Raw genomic sequence first — 13,753 nt, 5'->3', positions numbered from 1 at the left:
ACACAGATCAGATCTATGCAATTCTAGTCTTACTCAGTAAACTCCAATGTCTTCTATTATGCTAGCTTTAAAAAACTCTCCTCATCTTGGCTCTAACTTACCTCTCCAGTCTTACTCACTATATATTATTCCTCTTTATGCAGTCTGGGGTGTGACCAGATTATGCTTCTTGCTGTTTCTCATACAAGATGTTTTTGCACATTGTCTTTCTCCTCACCTGGAAAGCCTTCTCTCCTCACCACCACCCCTTTGAATCTTATTGTCTTTCAGAACTTTGTTCAGATGCTATTTTCATGTGTGAGGCCTTTCATGAATTCCTTAACTGCTAGTGCCACTCTCCCCCTCCCATTATCCTGTATTTATTCAATATATATTTTGAGTATACTTAAATATGTCTATGTTATCTCCCCACAAAAGAGGATAAGCCTTGAGGACAAGGACTGTTTCACTTCTGTCTTTGTATCATTAGTGCCTCATCATCATCATCACTACTAACATTTATGCTTTAAGATTTACAAAGCACTTTACAAATATTATCTTATTCTATCCTCAGAAAAACCCTGGAGAGTAGGTACTATTATCTTCATTTTTTAGATCTAAGAATCAGAGTAAAACAGAGATTAAGTGACTTGCTCGGGTCAGAAAGCTAGTAAGTATCTGAGGCCAGATTTGAACTTGGCTCCTTGTGACTCCAGATTGCAGTGTTCTGTTCATTGCACTACTTTAATAAGTATTATTATTTCTAATTGATGTTTGCAAAAGGGGAAAAAATCCATTGCTGAGTTAAAAGGTGTATACTTTGTAAGACGGCTACAAGTACAAGTAAGACGGGTACCATGTTTTTTTTCACTTTGAGTAAGAATTTTTTGAGATTCCCTACATTGTTAAAGCCAACCCATCTAATCTAACCTATTTCTTTACAATCAAAGATCCATTCTGATCACCCCGAAATGACTAATCTCCAGAGATAAAGACTGTATAGTTTAATTTGCTAATGAATTCTTATAACTCCTCTTAATAGCCTTGAATTTTTTCTTCCTAGTTAACTGTACTTCCTTCTACCTAAATAACAAAAAAGGGAGGGGGGGATTTGAATAGCTAAGTCAGTTGGGGCTTTCTTCACACATCCCTCTGTGGACACACATGCATATTTTTCTCTCATTGTTTCAATTCTTCTTTATAGATTAATGGACAATGCAGCTGCTTCCAAAGTATTGAACTGCTAAGATCCCGCCCTGCTCACCTTGCTGTGTTCTTACACCATGTGGTTTCACAGTTCGACCCTGCAACATTGGTGAAATATCATTTTTTGACATATTTTTATTTACAAGTAAACCTTATTCCTCACAAAGCTTAAAGTTCAGGTGTTCACATTTATAGGGCAAATTGGGGGCTTGGGGTGCAGAGAAATGGGGAAGAACTCTGCCCAAGGGAATTCAGATTTTTCCTGTTCAGCTGACATAACAGGACAAACTTAAAGATAAATAAAATCACCATGAATCTCATTTCCAGAGCAATGCTCTTGATGACTTAGTAATAATATTTCTTGAAATAACTTATCAAAATATATGACTATTCTGTGAGGAAATGAAAAGATTGAATTTATGATGACTTCTCAAGTGCTCTCTTTTCTTGTTCTTTTCCTCTGTTACAGCTCTGTTATCTTTATTCAGACTTGTACAAACAGACCAATTCCAAGGAGACTCGACGCATCTTCCTTGAATTTCACCAATTCTTTCTGGACCGATCAGCAGTGAGTTGCTAATTTAATGTCTTAATCTTTAATATCTATCAACCACATATTAAGCAGTTACCATATGCTTAACAATGGTTGGTGCTGTATGAGATAAAAAGACAAGTAGACAAAGTTCTTATCTTCAAAGAATTTGTAATCTAGTAGGACTTGACAAGTACACAGATAATATATGAGTGTACATAAGTTTATGTTTTGGAATGTATATTCATATATTTGGGTGTATTTATGCACCAACAACCCTGATAACACTTTCCTAATTACATCCCAAATGGGGTGTCTACAGTTTGGCACATAACAAATACTTTATAAAATTATTATATTTGTGAAAAAATATTACTTTAAAGAGTTAGTGAACGTTTCCCATTACAAAAATGTTAACATTTTAAACTTTTGAGGCTAAGATTCAGTGAATAGCAATTAGAAAATTTGGTAAGGTTCTATATATGGGGGGCAGCTAGGTGGCTCAGTAGATTGTGAACCAGGCCCAGAGACTAGAGGTCCTGGGTTCAAATATGTGTGACCCTGGGCAAATCACTTAACCCCCATTGTCTAGCTCTTACTACTCTTCTGCCTTAGAACTGATATACGGTATTGATTCTAAGACAGAAGGTAAGGGTTTGGAAAAAAAAAAAGACTATATATAGCTATTATAAAAACTACTCATTTATCTTAAATAAAATATCCTACCTTCATTAAAGGTGTTAACACTTTTGAATTGTGTTCAATTTTCCCTAGTATATTTGGATTTCATGAATTTTCATTTCATAACAGAACACAGGATAAATCATCAACTATTGATTTAAAAATTAAAAAAAAAATTTTTTTGTTGTTATCCTCTTATTCTTTTCAGACTTTCATACTTATCTCTAGTAAAACGCTACCCTTCCTCCTCTCAGAAAGCCATCTCATATAATACATAATATTGGTTTGGGATTTTAAACTAGCAAATTATTATATTTCATGTTATTAATTTAGTATAACCCTAGTGGTCTTACTTGCCATGTATAATACTTATTTAACACACATTGGGGATTTAAAATAAACACACATTTGTGTAGTAGATTCCACTACTTGGAAACACTTTAAGAAATGACTATACTGTCTAATTTAGTCAAATAAAAGCTTTGAAATTCAGTTTTTAAGAACTTCCAAATTATATTTCTTGCTGAAATATTAAAAGTCTCTTACTACGTTCTTCACTTACCCTTTTGTTGAGTTCCTAGAACCACAGCGGCAGCTCTTGTGACTTATTACTCAGTCTTAGAGCCATAGACCTTTTTAGAAGGTTTTTAACTGAAGTGGTTATTATATATAAATCAAGTGTTTTATAGATCCTTGAATATCCTCTGAGGGAGAATACCAAATAGAGTGTAGCTAAAAGTACCTATGGTACAACCCATTCATTATTTTAATTCAATAAGGGAAAACTGCAGAAAGTTAAGTGGAGCTGGTGAGTCTCTAAAAATATATAACATTTATATGCAATACTTTTTCAAGTGAAAAGTGCTACAAACTTACATAGCCAAATGACTGTGAATATATTCTTTCCAGAGATTTTGGATATCTAGAGAAAGCCCTTGATTTAGCAACCCCAAATTATGTCTCACATAAAAGACTTCAAAAATATATGTGATAATATATATTTCAATACTTCAAACTCAACATGATTTCATTCATGTGAGTTCTTTTGCTAATGTAGATCAAAGTACATCACTCTCCTTCCTATGGAGACCATCTTCATGATTAACTATTGACAAAAATATTCCTTATCTGTTAGCCAGCCTTCTGGCGATTAGGTATCTAAACTTATCTGGCTTTTAGATGGTTTGCCATCTGGACCCACACCAAAAGCCTTTCCTGCTATGGAGGAACTGCCAGAACTTGAATCTTGCTGGCATAATCTTTGAGAACTCAGTTGTAATCTCTGCATGCTGATGTGTTAACTGAGAGGAGCTTGATCTATATAAATTGTATTAATTTTCCCATATAGCTACAAATAAGCAATCAGCTGTACTACCTGTAAATTTTTGTGAAATGTACTTCATTTTTTTTTCACTTAAAATATTGCCTTTGGAATTATCAACCAAACTCAATAAATATTAAGTGCTTATTCTGTGGAAGGCATTGGGCTAACCTTTGGGGATATAAATATGAAAAAGAAAGATACACTCTGTCCACAAGGATCTTACAAACTAATGGGGAAGGTATTACACAGAAGGAAGCAGAAAAGCAAATGGGTGGAGATTAGGAAAAGAGTGACAGAGTCTAAAAGAATGTAATTAGGTGAGAAATGAAGAAATGGTGGGTCTGAAAACCCTCTTTAAGTGGTAGCTCTGGGAGGAACTCTGCTCTGCTATCTAGCCCTCAGATCAATAAAGTATAAAGGGTACTGAGGGTACCTATGAGGACTGAGTTGATGCATTCTTATAGGATGATGACTTTTCTGATGATTAGAACTGAACAGGGGCAGCTAGGTGGCTTAGTAGATAGAGAACCAGGCCTGGATATGGGGGGGGGGGGGGGTCCTGGGTTAAAATCTCATCTCAGACACTTCCTAGCTGTGTGGACCTGGGAAAATCGCCTAACGCCAGTTACCTAGTGCTTACCACTTTGGAACTGATACTTTGTTTCGATTCTAAGACAGAAGGTAAAGGTTATTGAAAAAATGAAAAAAAAGAACTGAATAGAATACAGAATTTTTATATGTTAGAAAAATAATTCGAATCCTTCCTTCTGAAGCATGAGCTCTGTGAATTTACATAGCAAAATGGCTAGGAAAATATACTAACCAAACATAGAATGCTTGTTTTTAGCACCAACAAAACATCTAATTCAAAACCCCCAAAATGAGTTTTTTTTCCCATACAGGGAAATATTTGATACAAGGTCAAATATAAAAATATTCTAGATATAACAGATTTGGGTAAGTATGGACACAATCAATGAGGTGGTAAATACTAAAGGAGATTTATAATCTCATCAGTCTGGGTATTTCTGGTGGTATAGGCCTTCCACTAGTGAAAGACATCCACATTTCATACTGGGCAACTCTTGCCTGTGGCAGCCACACTTGCTCCCTAGACAATCCACTCAGGATGCTAGATTCCTTTGGATATTTTAACTTTATGTGAGTAACAGCACTTTAGCTATTCTGTTATCCTTCCTTCTTGCCAAGAAAGGAATATAGTATCTGCAGTAAGCAAAGATCAGGGTATATGTTTATAATTCCATAAATATTAATAAAGTGTTATGTATTATAATGCTAAGCACTAAGGCATACATAGCATTTATACTATATCCTTGGCATTATAGATGTGTATGTGTGTTGAAAAAGACACAATACTTTTTCTTAGCTTTTTTTTCTCTTCCCTACTCTTTTTTTTTTTTAAAGCACCTGAAGGTTTCTGTTCCAGATGAAATATCTTTAGACCTGGGTAAGTAAGTCTACTGGACCACAAAACTCTAAAAATAAAATATATAGAGCAGCTAGGTGGCACATTGGATAGAGTGCTAGACCAGTAGTCAGCAAAACCTAATTTCAAATCTGACTTCAGATCCTTACTACCTTTGTGACCCTGAGTAAGTTACTTAACCTCTGCTTCAGTTTTCTCATCTATAAAATGAAGATGATGATAATATTTATTTCTCAGGGTCAGTTCATCATATATAGATCATCTTTATGATGGGATCAAATGAGATAATTTCTATAAAGTGTTTTGCAAATGTGAAAATTATTTATAAATGCTATTGTTGTGGTGGTGGTTGTTATTGAGAGATTTCTAAATAATCTCTTTACAAGGCCATATTGAATGGGTTTACTTAAAATTGACTTGAAAGAGAGACACAATAGCTATTCACCAGGCTTGTTTCAGGGATTCAGACCTAGAACTATGAGGTAAAGATGAAGTTTTTAATAAATGATTTTAGACTGAACTTGATACAAGAGGTAGTATTGATCTTTTTGTCAGCTTGTGCATGTTGACTCACAGATAATGCAAATAATTCTTTTCTTATTTTTCTTTAGAGAAGAGAAGGCCAGAACTTATTCCTGAAGATTTACACCGCCATTATGTCCAAACTATGCAAGATAAAGTCTATCCTGAAGTTCAGAAGCACTTGGAAGACTTTAGGTCTGTATATTGGCAAATTGTAATTGATTTTATTATTAGAGATTGTGTTAAGTAGAGTTAGACTTTAAAACCCCTGAATCTTGTTTTGAGGGCATAGTTCAAACTAGTGTTGAACGTCTAGGTCCTCTGTGAGTGGAACAGACCTGACATACTATGGTCCATTCTTCTAGTTGCTTGCAGAGTTGCAGAGCTCTCTGTTTTGTCTGTGAGAAATGTATCTCCTCGGGGACATAAAATCTGTTCTGATGTGTGATTCTCTTCAGAATTTCTTGTCCCTGACATCCCAGGTGACATGAACTTGGAGCATGCAAATATATGGCATTTTTCTCCCAAGTCAGAAATGCTTAGCTATAAGGATACAGAATCTAAACATCCCCAAAAGCAAAGACTTAGAATTAGTATCCTTCTAAACTATTCATCTTTTTCTCTTCAGGCAGAAACGTAGTATGGGGCTAACCTTAGCTGAAAGTGAATTGACCAAACTTGATGCAGAGCGAGATCGTGACAGGGTGACCCTGGAGAAAGAACGGGCATGTGCAGAACAGATCATTGTCAAAATTGAAGAAGTGTTGTAAGTAATGGGAGCATATCTGAAAATGAAACTTGCTTTTACCACAATATAAGAAAGATTGAACTGAAGGAATCAGCATAAGAAAACATGTATACATATATTTTTTTTTATTCATACATGTGAAATGTTAATAGTTTCCTGATATTCTGAGAGTTTTTATAACTTTTTAAAATCTTTCAAATATTTATTATCTTTTAATCCAAATTTCATAAATCATCTAGAATAAAGCTTGTATAGCTGATGAAATAAAGATGAAAATATTTTAGCTCCCTTGTGGATATAGCCTATGGCACCAAATTCTTTGTACTAAGAATTTAGTACCATGGCATTGGAATCTACTGCCTTGAGTTGTAAGAATCAGTGTTAAGTGATAAAAGGATAGCTTATTAAATTTTAATTTATTGTTTCTAAACTCTTGTTTGTAGGATGACATCTCAAGCTGTGGAAGAAGATAAGAGGTAATATATTCATTTTCCTGCATTTTCAATGGAATAGTAAGAAAATTCTCTCATCCTAATTGGTGATTCCTTCTTTGGGATTATAAGTAACATCACAGTCTCCCTCTAGTGGCATACATTTATTTACTTGTTGCCTTAGGCATATGGCCTATAGGCCTATAAAGATCACTGATGATGTCTTTACCCTGTTCACCTTTCTTTTTCAAAAATATCAGTTGAGTTAACCTTTTCTCTTCTAGTTCAACAATGCAATATGTGATCCTCATGTACATGAAGCATTTGGGAGTCAGAGTCAAAGAGCCCCGTAATTTGGAGCATAAGCGAGGTCGCATAGGGTTTCTGCCCAAAATCAAGGTATGAGTTGTATAAAGGAGCACTTCTATGCAAATCCTTTGTGTTGTTTCCCTCTTCCTCAATGGGTATTTATTATTGACTTGTCTGCTCCCTGGAAGTTTTTTCTTTGGCTATATTGCATATCATTCTGTGAGAATACTCTCCAATAAATTTATGTTTAATTCCTCAAATTTCTCCATTCTGCTAACCTGTCCTCTGCCCCACTTTTATTTATTTTTCCTAAAATTTAATGCATTGTCAAGCCTTTTTCTGTCTTCTGAGGCTGTCCTTTAAGGTACTTCTGTTTTGTATGGTATTTTACCTTTGATGCTGGCATATCTTTCTGTTTGACTATTTCTATTTGATGTGTGGATTAATTTCATGTTTCTCTGTCTAGCTTCTAGATTCAGAGTCCCTTCTTAATGGTATTCTGCATTATTATTTGTGTATTATTATTGTACTCTTGAAAGCTATAAATGTGGTTTGAGATAACTTTTTGTTCCCCTGGACAGAAATTGACTTAGATTGTCATATGAGTAAATATCATGGATTTAAGTAGACATTATCTCTCAGTAAAGAATTTGTGCAATCACTGAGGCCAGATGCAAGTTTTGTTTTCCCACTGTGAAACATATTTTTGTCTGCATACTAATGTGGTGTTTTGTATAAAAGGGGCTGCATAGGAGAAGTAGGAAAGGGTACTGGGCTTGGAGTGAGGACACCTAGATTCTGGTCCTCTCTCTTTGCTGCCAAGGGGAAGGTAGTTAACCTCTATAGCTACTCATCCAGTCTTCTCATCTGTAAAACAGTTCAATGAAATGATCTCAGTTACTTTCTAAGTCCACATTTTTTATTTTATTTACCTTCTATGTGCTTAGAGTGGTATGTTTAATAATGGTGATAGACTGATTGAATTCTGGTTGATCCTTATGTATTTTCTTGCATAGTGCTCATGAGATCAGTAGTATGAATTTTGAAGAAAACTTGGGATAGAATGAATTTCCATTTATACTGTTTTTATCTTATATGTACTTAGTTGTTTGCATACCAATTGGAATGTGAGTTCAATTGAGGGTGAAGCCTGTGTTTTTACATTTCTTTATATTTAACATAGTGCAAGGTCTTTTTGATTGCATGTTACTGAAAAAAGGCTTTTATTAGCTACTTACTATGTGCTAGGTGCTGCTAAAGCACCTAAAGTTTTAAATACAAAAAAGAGACAGTCCCTACTATCAAGGAGGTTATAATCTTTTTTTTTTAATTTCGTCAATTTAGAACATTATTCCTTGGTTACAAGAATCATATTCTATCCCTCCTTCCCCTACCCCCACCCTTTCTGAAGCCCATGTGCAATTCCACTGGGTATTACATGTGTCCTTGATCAGAACCTATTTCCATGTTGTTGATGTTTGCACTGGGATGTTCATTTAGAGTCACATCCCCCTTGACCAATGTAGTCAAGCAGTTGCCCACAGTTTTTCCAAGGAGGTTATAATCTAAATAGAGGCATAACACATATGAAACAAATCTGTTGCATCAAAATATCAATCCTGTTTTAGTACCATCATAATCAACTCATTTAATCATCAGTGACTCTACATTATTCCCTTGATGTATTTAAATACTTTATTCTTAAGTATAAAATGAATAAGTTAATGTGTAATCCTTTATAGTCATTTTAATTTTTACTTAACTTTTGATATTAAATTTTTATTTTCAAGGACCAAGAGGAAATTGTTACTTTAAAATATTATGTCTATTAATTCTTTGTATGTTGACTATAGCAAAGTATAAAGAAAGATAAAGAAGGTGAAGAAAAAGTGAAGAGAAGAGGATTCCCTAGCATTTTAGGACCCCCAAGGAGACCAAGCCGTCACGATAGCAGTGCAAGTATGTTTGTTTTGAAAATACTCCATTGTTTGCCACTTGGCAAATCAGATGTTTATTTCATTAGGATGAATTATTATAGATGAGTTAACAGTGATCCCAATCTAAATACACATATAGGTAAATATGTGCCCACTGAGACATATTTGCATATAGATTGCATCCCTTCTTAGGGATTCAGATATGTGATATTTATATAAAACTTGTTTTCACTTTTATTGAGGAAATACTTCCTCAAATAAGCAAAAATCGGGATTTCACTTAGTGAGCTTCCTGATTTCTAACTAGTTTCTATCTCTTCAGTTAGCAGAGCCATGGAATTACAAAAGCAGCGCCATCCCAAGCACTTATCCACACCCTCATCAATGAGTCCTGAACCTCAGGACTCTGTGAAGTTGCGCCAGAGTGGGATTGCCACTGATGTAGCAGATGTTATGTATATGCCTGCTAATTCCATATCTTCTTTGACTTCAGGGACTAGTGCCTCCCAAGAGGGAGGGAAAGAGAATGAAATAGGTAAGTTGATGATCTAGGGAGTTATAAATAAAAATTGATCTGAAGGTTTATTACCAGATTTATAAGCATTTATTAGGAGAGAGGGAGAGGGAAACAGAGAGAGACAGAAACATGGAGACATGGGACAGAGCCAGAGACATGGAGACACGGGACAGAGCCAGAGAAACAGAGAGAGACAGAGAGATGGCTAAATAGATAAGCTAGTGCCTGGACAGCTCAGAGGGAGCCAACCTCCAAACCCAAACCTCCTTCCCTACCCCCTCACACCAAAGACAGTTTTCAAACTGATCATGCTCCTCCCTCCATGTCCATGGTGTTCTGGCTCTGCATGTTGTCTCTCTGGATACCCATCCTGTTGGGGAACCAGGTTTCCAGCCTTCTGACAGAGCACATGACTTTGTGACTCCTGTGTCTTACCACCAGGGCGCACCCTAAATTTACTTCATACAAGGGAAACTTGTTTAAGAGTCTTGATTATTAGGAAGTCTTTTCTGTCAGGTTATAATGATTAAGAATTAACCCCACCTCAAAATTATTTAGCTTAAATCTTTTGTTCTTTATCAGACACTAGTTACTTTTGAATTAGATCAAATATGGATTGTTCATAAGTTTTAGAAATTGTTTTGCAAATTACTCAGAGTAGAATTTAATATCTTAAATTTCTTGGTCCTAATTCTTCATATATTTTTGAAGATTTAATTGAGTTCCTTCTATTTACTTTTAAAGACATGTGTAATTGACAAAAGTTTTACTTTGGTTAGTATAAGTAAATGCTTGACCTTTCTTTTTAGGGTCAAAATCGATTGGAGAAGCACCAGGTTCTGGAGATTCTACAGATGGTACACCTAGAACTCCCAATACAGTCTTTGATTTCCCAGCTCCACCATTAGATCAATTGCAGGAGGAGGAAGGTGAAGTAGAAAGGTAATACTTGATACCTAGTCAGAAGTAATTTAAGGCTTTATTTGGGAAAAGTATGATCTTTTTATAACTATGGATATACAAATACAAATTAATGAATTTCCACTCTTCCTCATAAGTAGCCACTTGGAAATTTTTCTCCAAATTGAACTAATACTAAAACTGTTAAGAAATTTCTGTTCAAACTATTTTAATGTTTAGAAAAATTCCTCGCCTCATTAGTGATTTAGCCTATACCTTAACTGAATATATGAGATATATTTCTTTTTTTCATCACCATTTAAAACTTTTTATTATGAATTTGACAAACATCACCACATATTGAACATTTTAATATTCAAAAAACAGAAAATCAGGATTTCATATAAAATTTTGAACTTATGTAGGTTTTTTTTTTTAAAAAAAGGCTACATTAAATTTAACATGAGTATAACAAAATAGTTCTACTTGTCTGCTTCCTTCTAAACTTCTTTATTTTATTTTATTTTGTTTTATTTTTTATTTATTTTTTAGTTTTGTATTGGTATTTTTCTTCTTTTGGGGTTGGGGTTTTTTTTTCATCATTAACATTTCTTTTCTCCAGGAGAAGCCCCTTTTTTTCATCCTTGAATATTTTTTTCCTTCATGGTTACATGATTCATGTTGTCTCCCTCCTCTCTTCTATTCCCCTTTCTGGGGGGAACAGTTGTCAAGCAATTTTACATGTATTATCACTCAAAACCTATTTCCATATTATTCATTTTTGTAATAATCTTTTGAAACCAAAACCCCAAATCATATACCCAAATAAACAAGTGATAAGTCATTTGTTTTCTTCTACATTTCTACTCTAACAGTTCTTTCTCTAGCTGTGGATAGTAGTCTTTCTCATGAGTCTCTTAGTATTGTCCCTAATCAATGCATTGCTTTTAGTAGCAAAGTCTTTTACAATTTGATCATTCCACGGTATTTCAGTTACTGTGTATAATGTTTTTCTGGTTCTGCTTATTCCACTTTGATTCAGTTCATGTAGGTCTTTCCAGTTCTTTCTGAAATCATCCTGTTCATTATTCCTTACAGCACAAGAGTATTCCTTCACCATCATAGGCCACAATTTGTCCAGCCATTACCCAATCGAGGGACATCCCTTTAGTTTCCTTTTTTTTTGCCACCACAAAAAGTGTAGCTATAAATATATTTTTACATACACATCCTTCCCCATTTTTTTATCTCATTGGGGTACAAACCTAATAGTGGTATTGCAGGATCAAAAGGCATGCATTCTTTTTTTTTTAAATCCTTACCTTGTGTCTTAGAATCAATATTGTATATTGGTTCAAAGGCAGAAGAGTAGTAAGGGCTAGGCAATGGGGGTTAAGTGACTTGCCCAGGGTCAAACAGGTAAGTGTCTGAAACCAGATTCAAACCTAGGACCTCCTGTCTCTAGGTCTGGCTTCTCAAGCCACTGAGCTACCCAGAAACCCTTCCCCACCCCCCGCATTCTTTTAAAGCTCTTTGGGCATAATTCTAAATTGCCTTCCAGAATTGTTGAATCAATTCACAACTCCACCAGCAGTGCATTAGTGTCCCAATTTTGCTACATCCTTTCCAACATTTATTATTTTCCTTTACTGTCATGTTGGCCAATCTGCTAGGTTTAAGGTGGTACTTCAGGATTGTTTTGATTTGCATTTCTCTAATCTAGAGGGATTTAGAACATTTTTATATGATTATTGATAGTTTTGATTTCTTCATCTGAAAACTGCCTATTCATATCCCTTGACCATTTGTCAATTGAGGAATGACTTGGTTTCTCATATATTTAACTTAGTTCTTTATATATTTGAGAAAATAGACTTTTATCAGAGAAACTTATTATAAAAAGTTTTCCCAGTTTGTGAAGAAGCCCTTTCTTGGAATACATAATTATATTTAAGCAAAACAATGTCATACATTCACTATGTCTGAAAATATATAACTCATTCTACACCTTTAGTCCATTACTTCACTGCTAAAAGGGTGAGAAACTAATACTGATCTGAAGTCACAATTGAACATTGTATTGATCAGAAACATTGTTAGTAGACGTTTAAAGGTTATTTCCTTTAAATTATAGGCATTGTATAAGTTGGTTCTACTCATTTCACTTGGTAGTAATCCACTATTCTTCCCTCCCCCCCAACTGTTTTTTAGATTACCTGAACATGGAACACCAAAATCTTTTCGAAAGTGAGTGATTTTAAATAACTTTCAGCAGAAATGTATAAAAATAGATATTTTTTAATATCACTAATTGGTACTGTTTTGTAAACCTGTGTTGTTTCTTTCTTAAGTTCACTTATTATATTTTAAATAAGTTTGCTTTTCTCTTTTCTAGGCTTGATAGTATAGCTTTTGGGGAAAGTCAGAGTGAAGATGAACAGTTTGAAAATGACTTAGAAACAGATCCACCAAATTGGCAGCAGCTTGTTAGCAGAGAGGTGCTACTAGGGCTAAAACCTTGTGAGATCAAACGGCAGGAAGTGATCAATGGTAAGTCCAATCACTTTTCTCATTAGCCTTTTGTCTTGTTCTATAGGAATAAGGCAAACTATTCATTTTTAGAGGCTCTGTATCACTCTCCTCTAGCCTCATGAAATAAGCTTAAAAGGGATGAATCCTAACAGTATTGCCTATCTAAACATTCAGTAACCTTCAGTTATTACTCATCTAAAATCAAAAGATACTTGACCTTTAGAATACCAAGAAGTGTAGATCTTAGAACTGGAAGTCACTTTAAGTGATCATCTTGCCTATTTCTTTGCTTTGGGGCAGGTAAAGAATCATCCCCATTTTTATAGATGAAGTAGCTGAGACCTTGGGAGGGACTTACTAAGAATCACATTGCTAATGTGGGATTATCTACTAAAAGTCTCCTATCTCATATAGTATTTCTTCTCCTAGACCAGTTATTTGTAGCAAGCATATAACAGACTATTTACTAACTGGAATAAGCTAGACTTTGTACTTCAAGTGAAAAGGCTCCTATTAACAACAACATTAATAGCAAGAAATAAAATTTATATAGTGCCTACAATGTGCCAGATACTATGTGCCATATGCTTTACAGTTATTACCTCATTTTATCTTTATAACAACCTGGGAGGTAGGTACTATTATTATGACCACTTACAGATCTGGAAACTGTGGCAAATAGAAGCTA

At 34.7% G+C, this 13,753-nt stretch overlaps 1 protein-coding gene across 4 annotated transcripts in view; it reads left to right on the top strand.

The window, feature by feature from the left end:
• ARHGEF12 (Rho guanine nucleotide exchange factor 12) overlaps window positions 1-13,753 on the top strand; it is a 227,338-nt gene that overhangs the window by 175,627 nt on the left and 37,958 nt on the right. For 3 of the 4 annotated variants that reach the window (XM_007494637.3, XM_007494636.3, XM_016433793.2), the window contains 12 exons: window positions 1,184-1,294; window positions 1,655-1,753; window positions 5,148-5,190; window positions 5,781-5,886; window positions 6,320-6,457; window positions 6,883-6,915; window positions 7,155-7,269; window positions 9,033-9,138; window positions 9,439-9,651; window positions 10,443-10,575; window positions 12,745-12,780; window positions 12,929-13,083. In XM_007494637.3, the coding sequence (XP_007494699.2) occupies window positions 1,184-1,294; window positions 1,655-1,753; window positions 5,148-5,190; window positions 5,781-5,886; window positions 6,320-6,457; window positions 6,883-6,915; window positions 7,155-7,269; window positions 9,033-9,138; window positions 9,439-9,651; window positions 10,443-10,575; window positions 12,745-12,780; window positions 12,929-13,083 (1,288 nt within the window). The remainder of the gene's footprint in view (window positions 1-1,183; window positions 1,295-1,654; window positions 1,754-5,147; window positions 5,191-5,780; window positions 5,887-6,319; window positions 6,458-6,882; window positions 6,916-7,154; window positions 7,270-9,032; window positions 9,139-9,438; window positions 9,652-10,442; window positions 10,576-12,744; window positions 12,781-12,928; window positions 13,084-13,753) is intronic. The other variant, XM_056794216.1, reaches the window with a different exon arrangement.

This window comes from Monodelphis domestica, chromosome 4, assembly GCF_027887165.1.
Source record: "Monodelphis domestica isolate mMonDom1 chromosome 4, mMonDom1.pri, whole genome shotgun sequence".
In the NCBI taxonomy this organism is placed as follows: Eukaryota; Metazoa; Chordata; class Mammalia; order Didelphimorphia; family Didelphidae; genus Monodelphis; species Monodelphis domestica.
The sequence above is the reverse complement of the archived record's forward strand: the minus strand, read 5'-3'. Positions and strand labels throughout refer to the sequence as shown.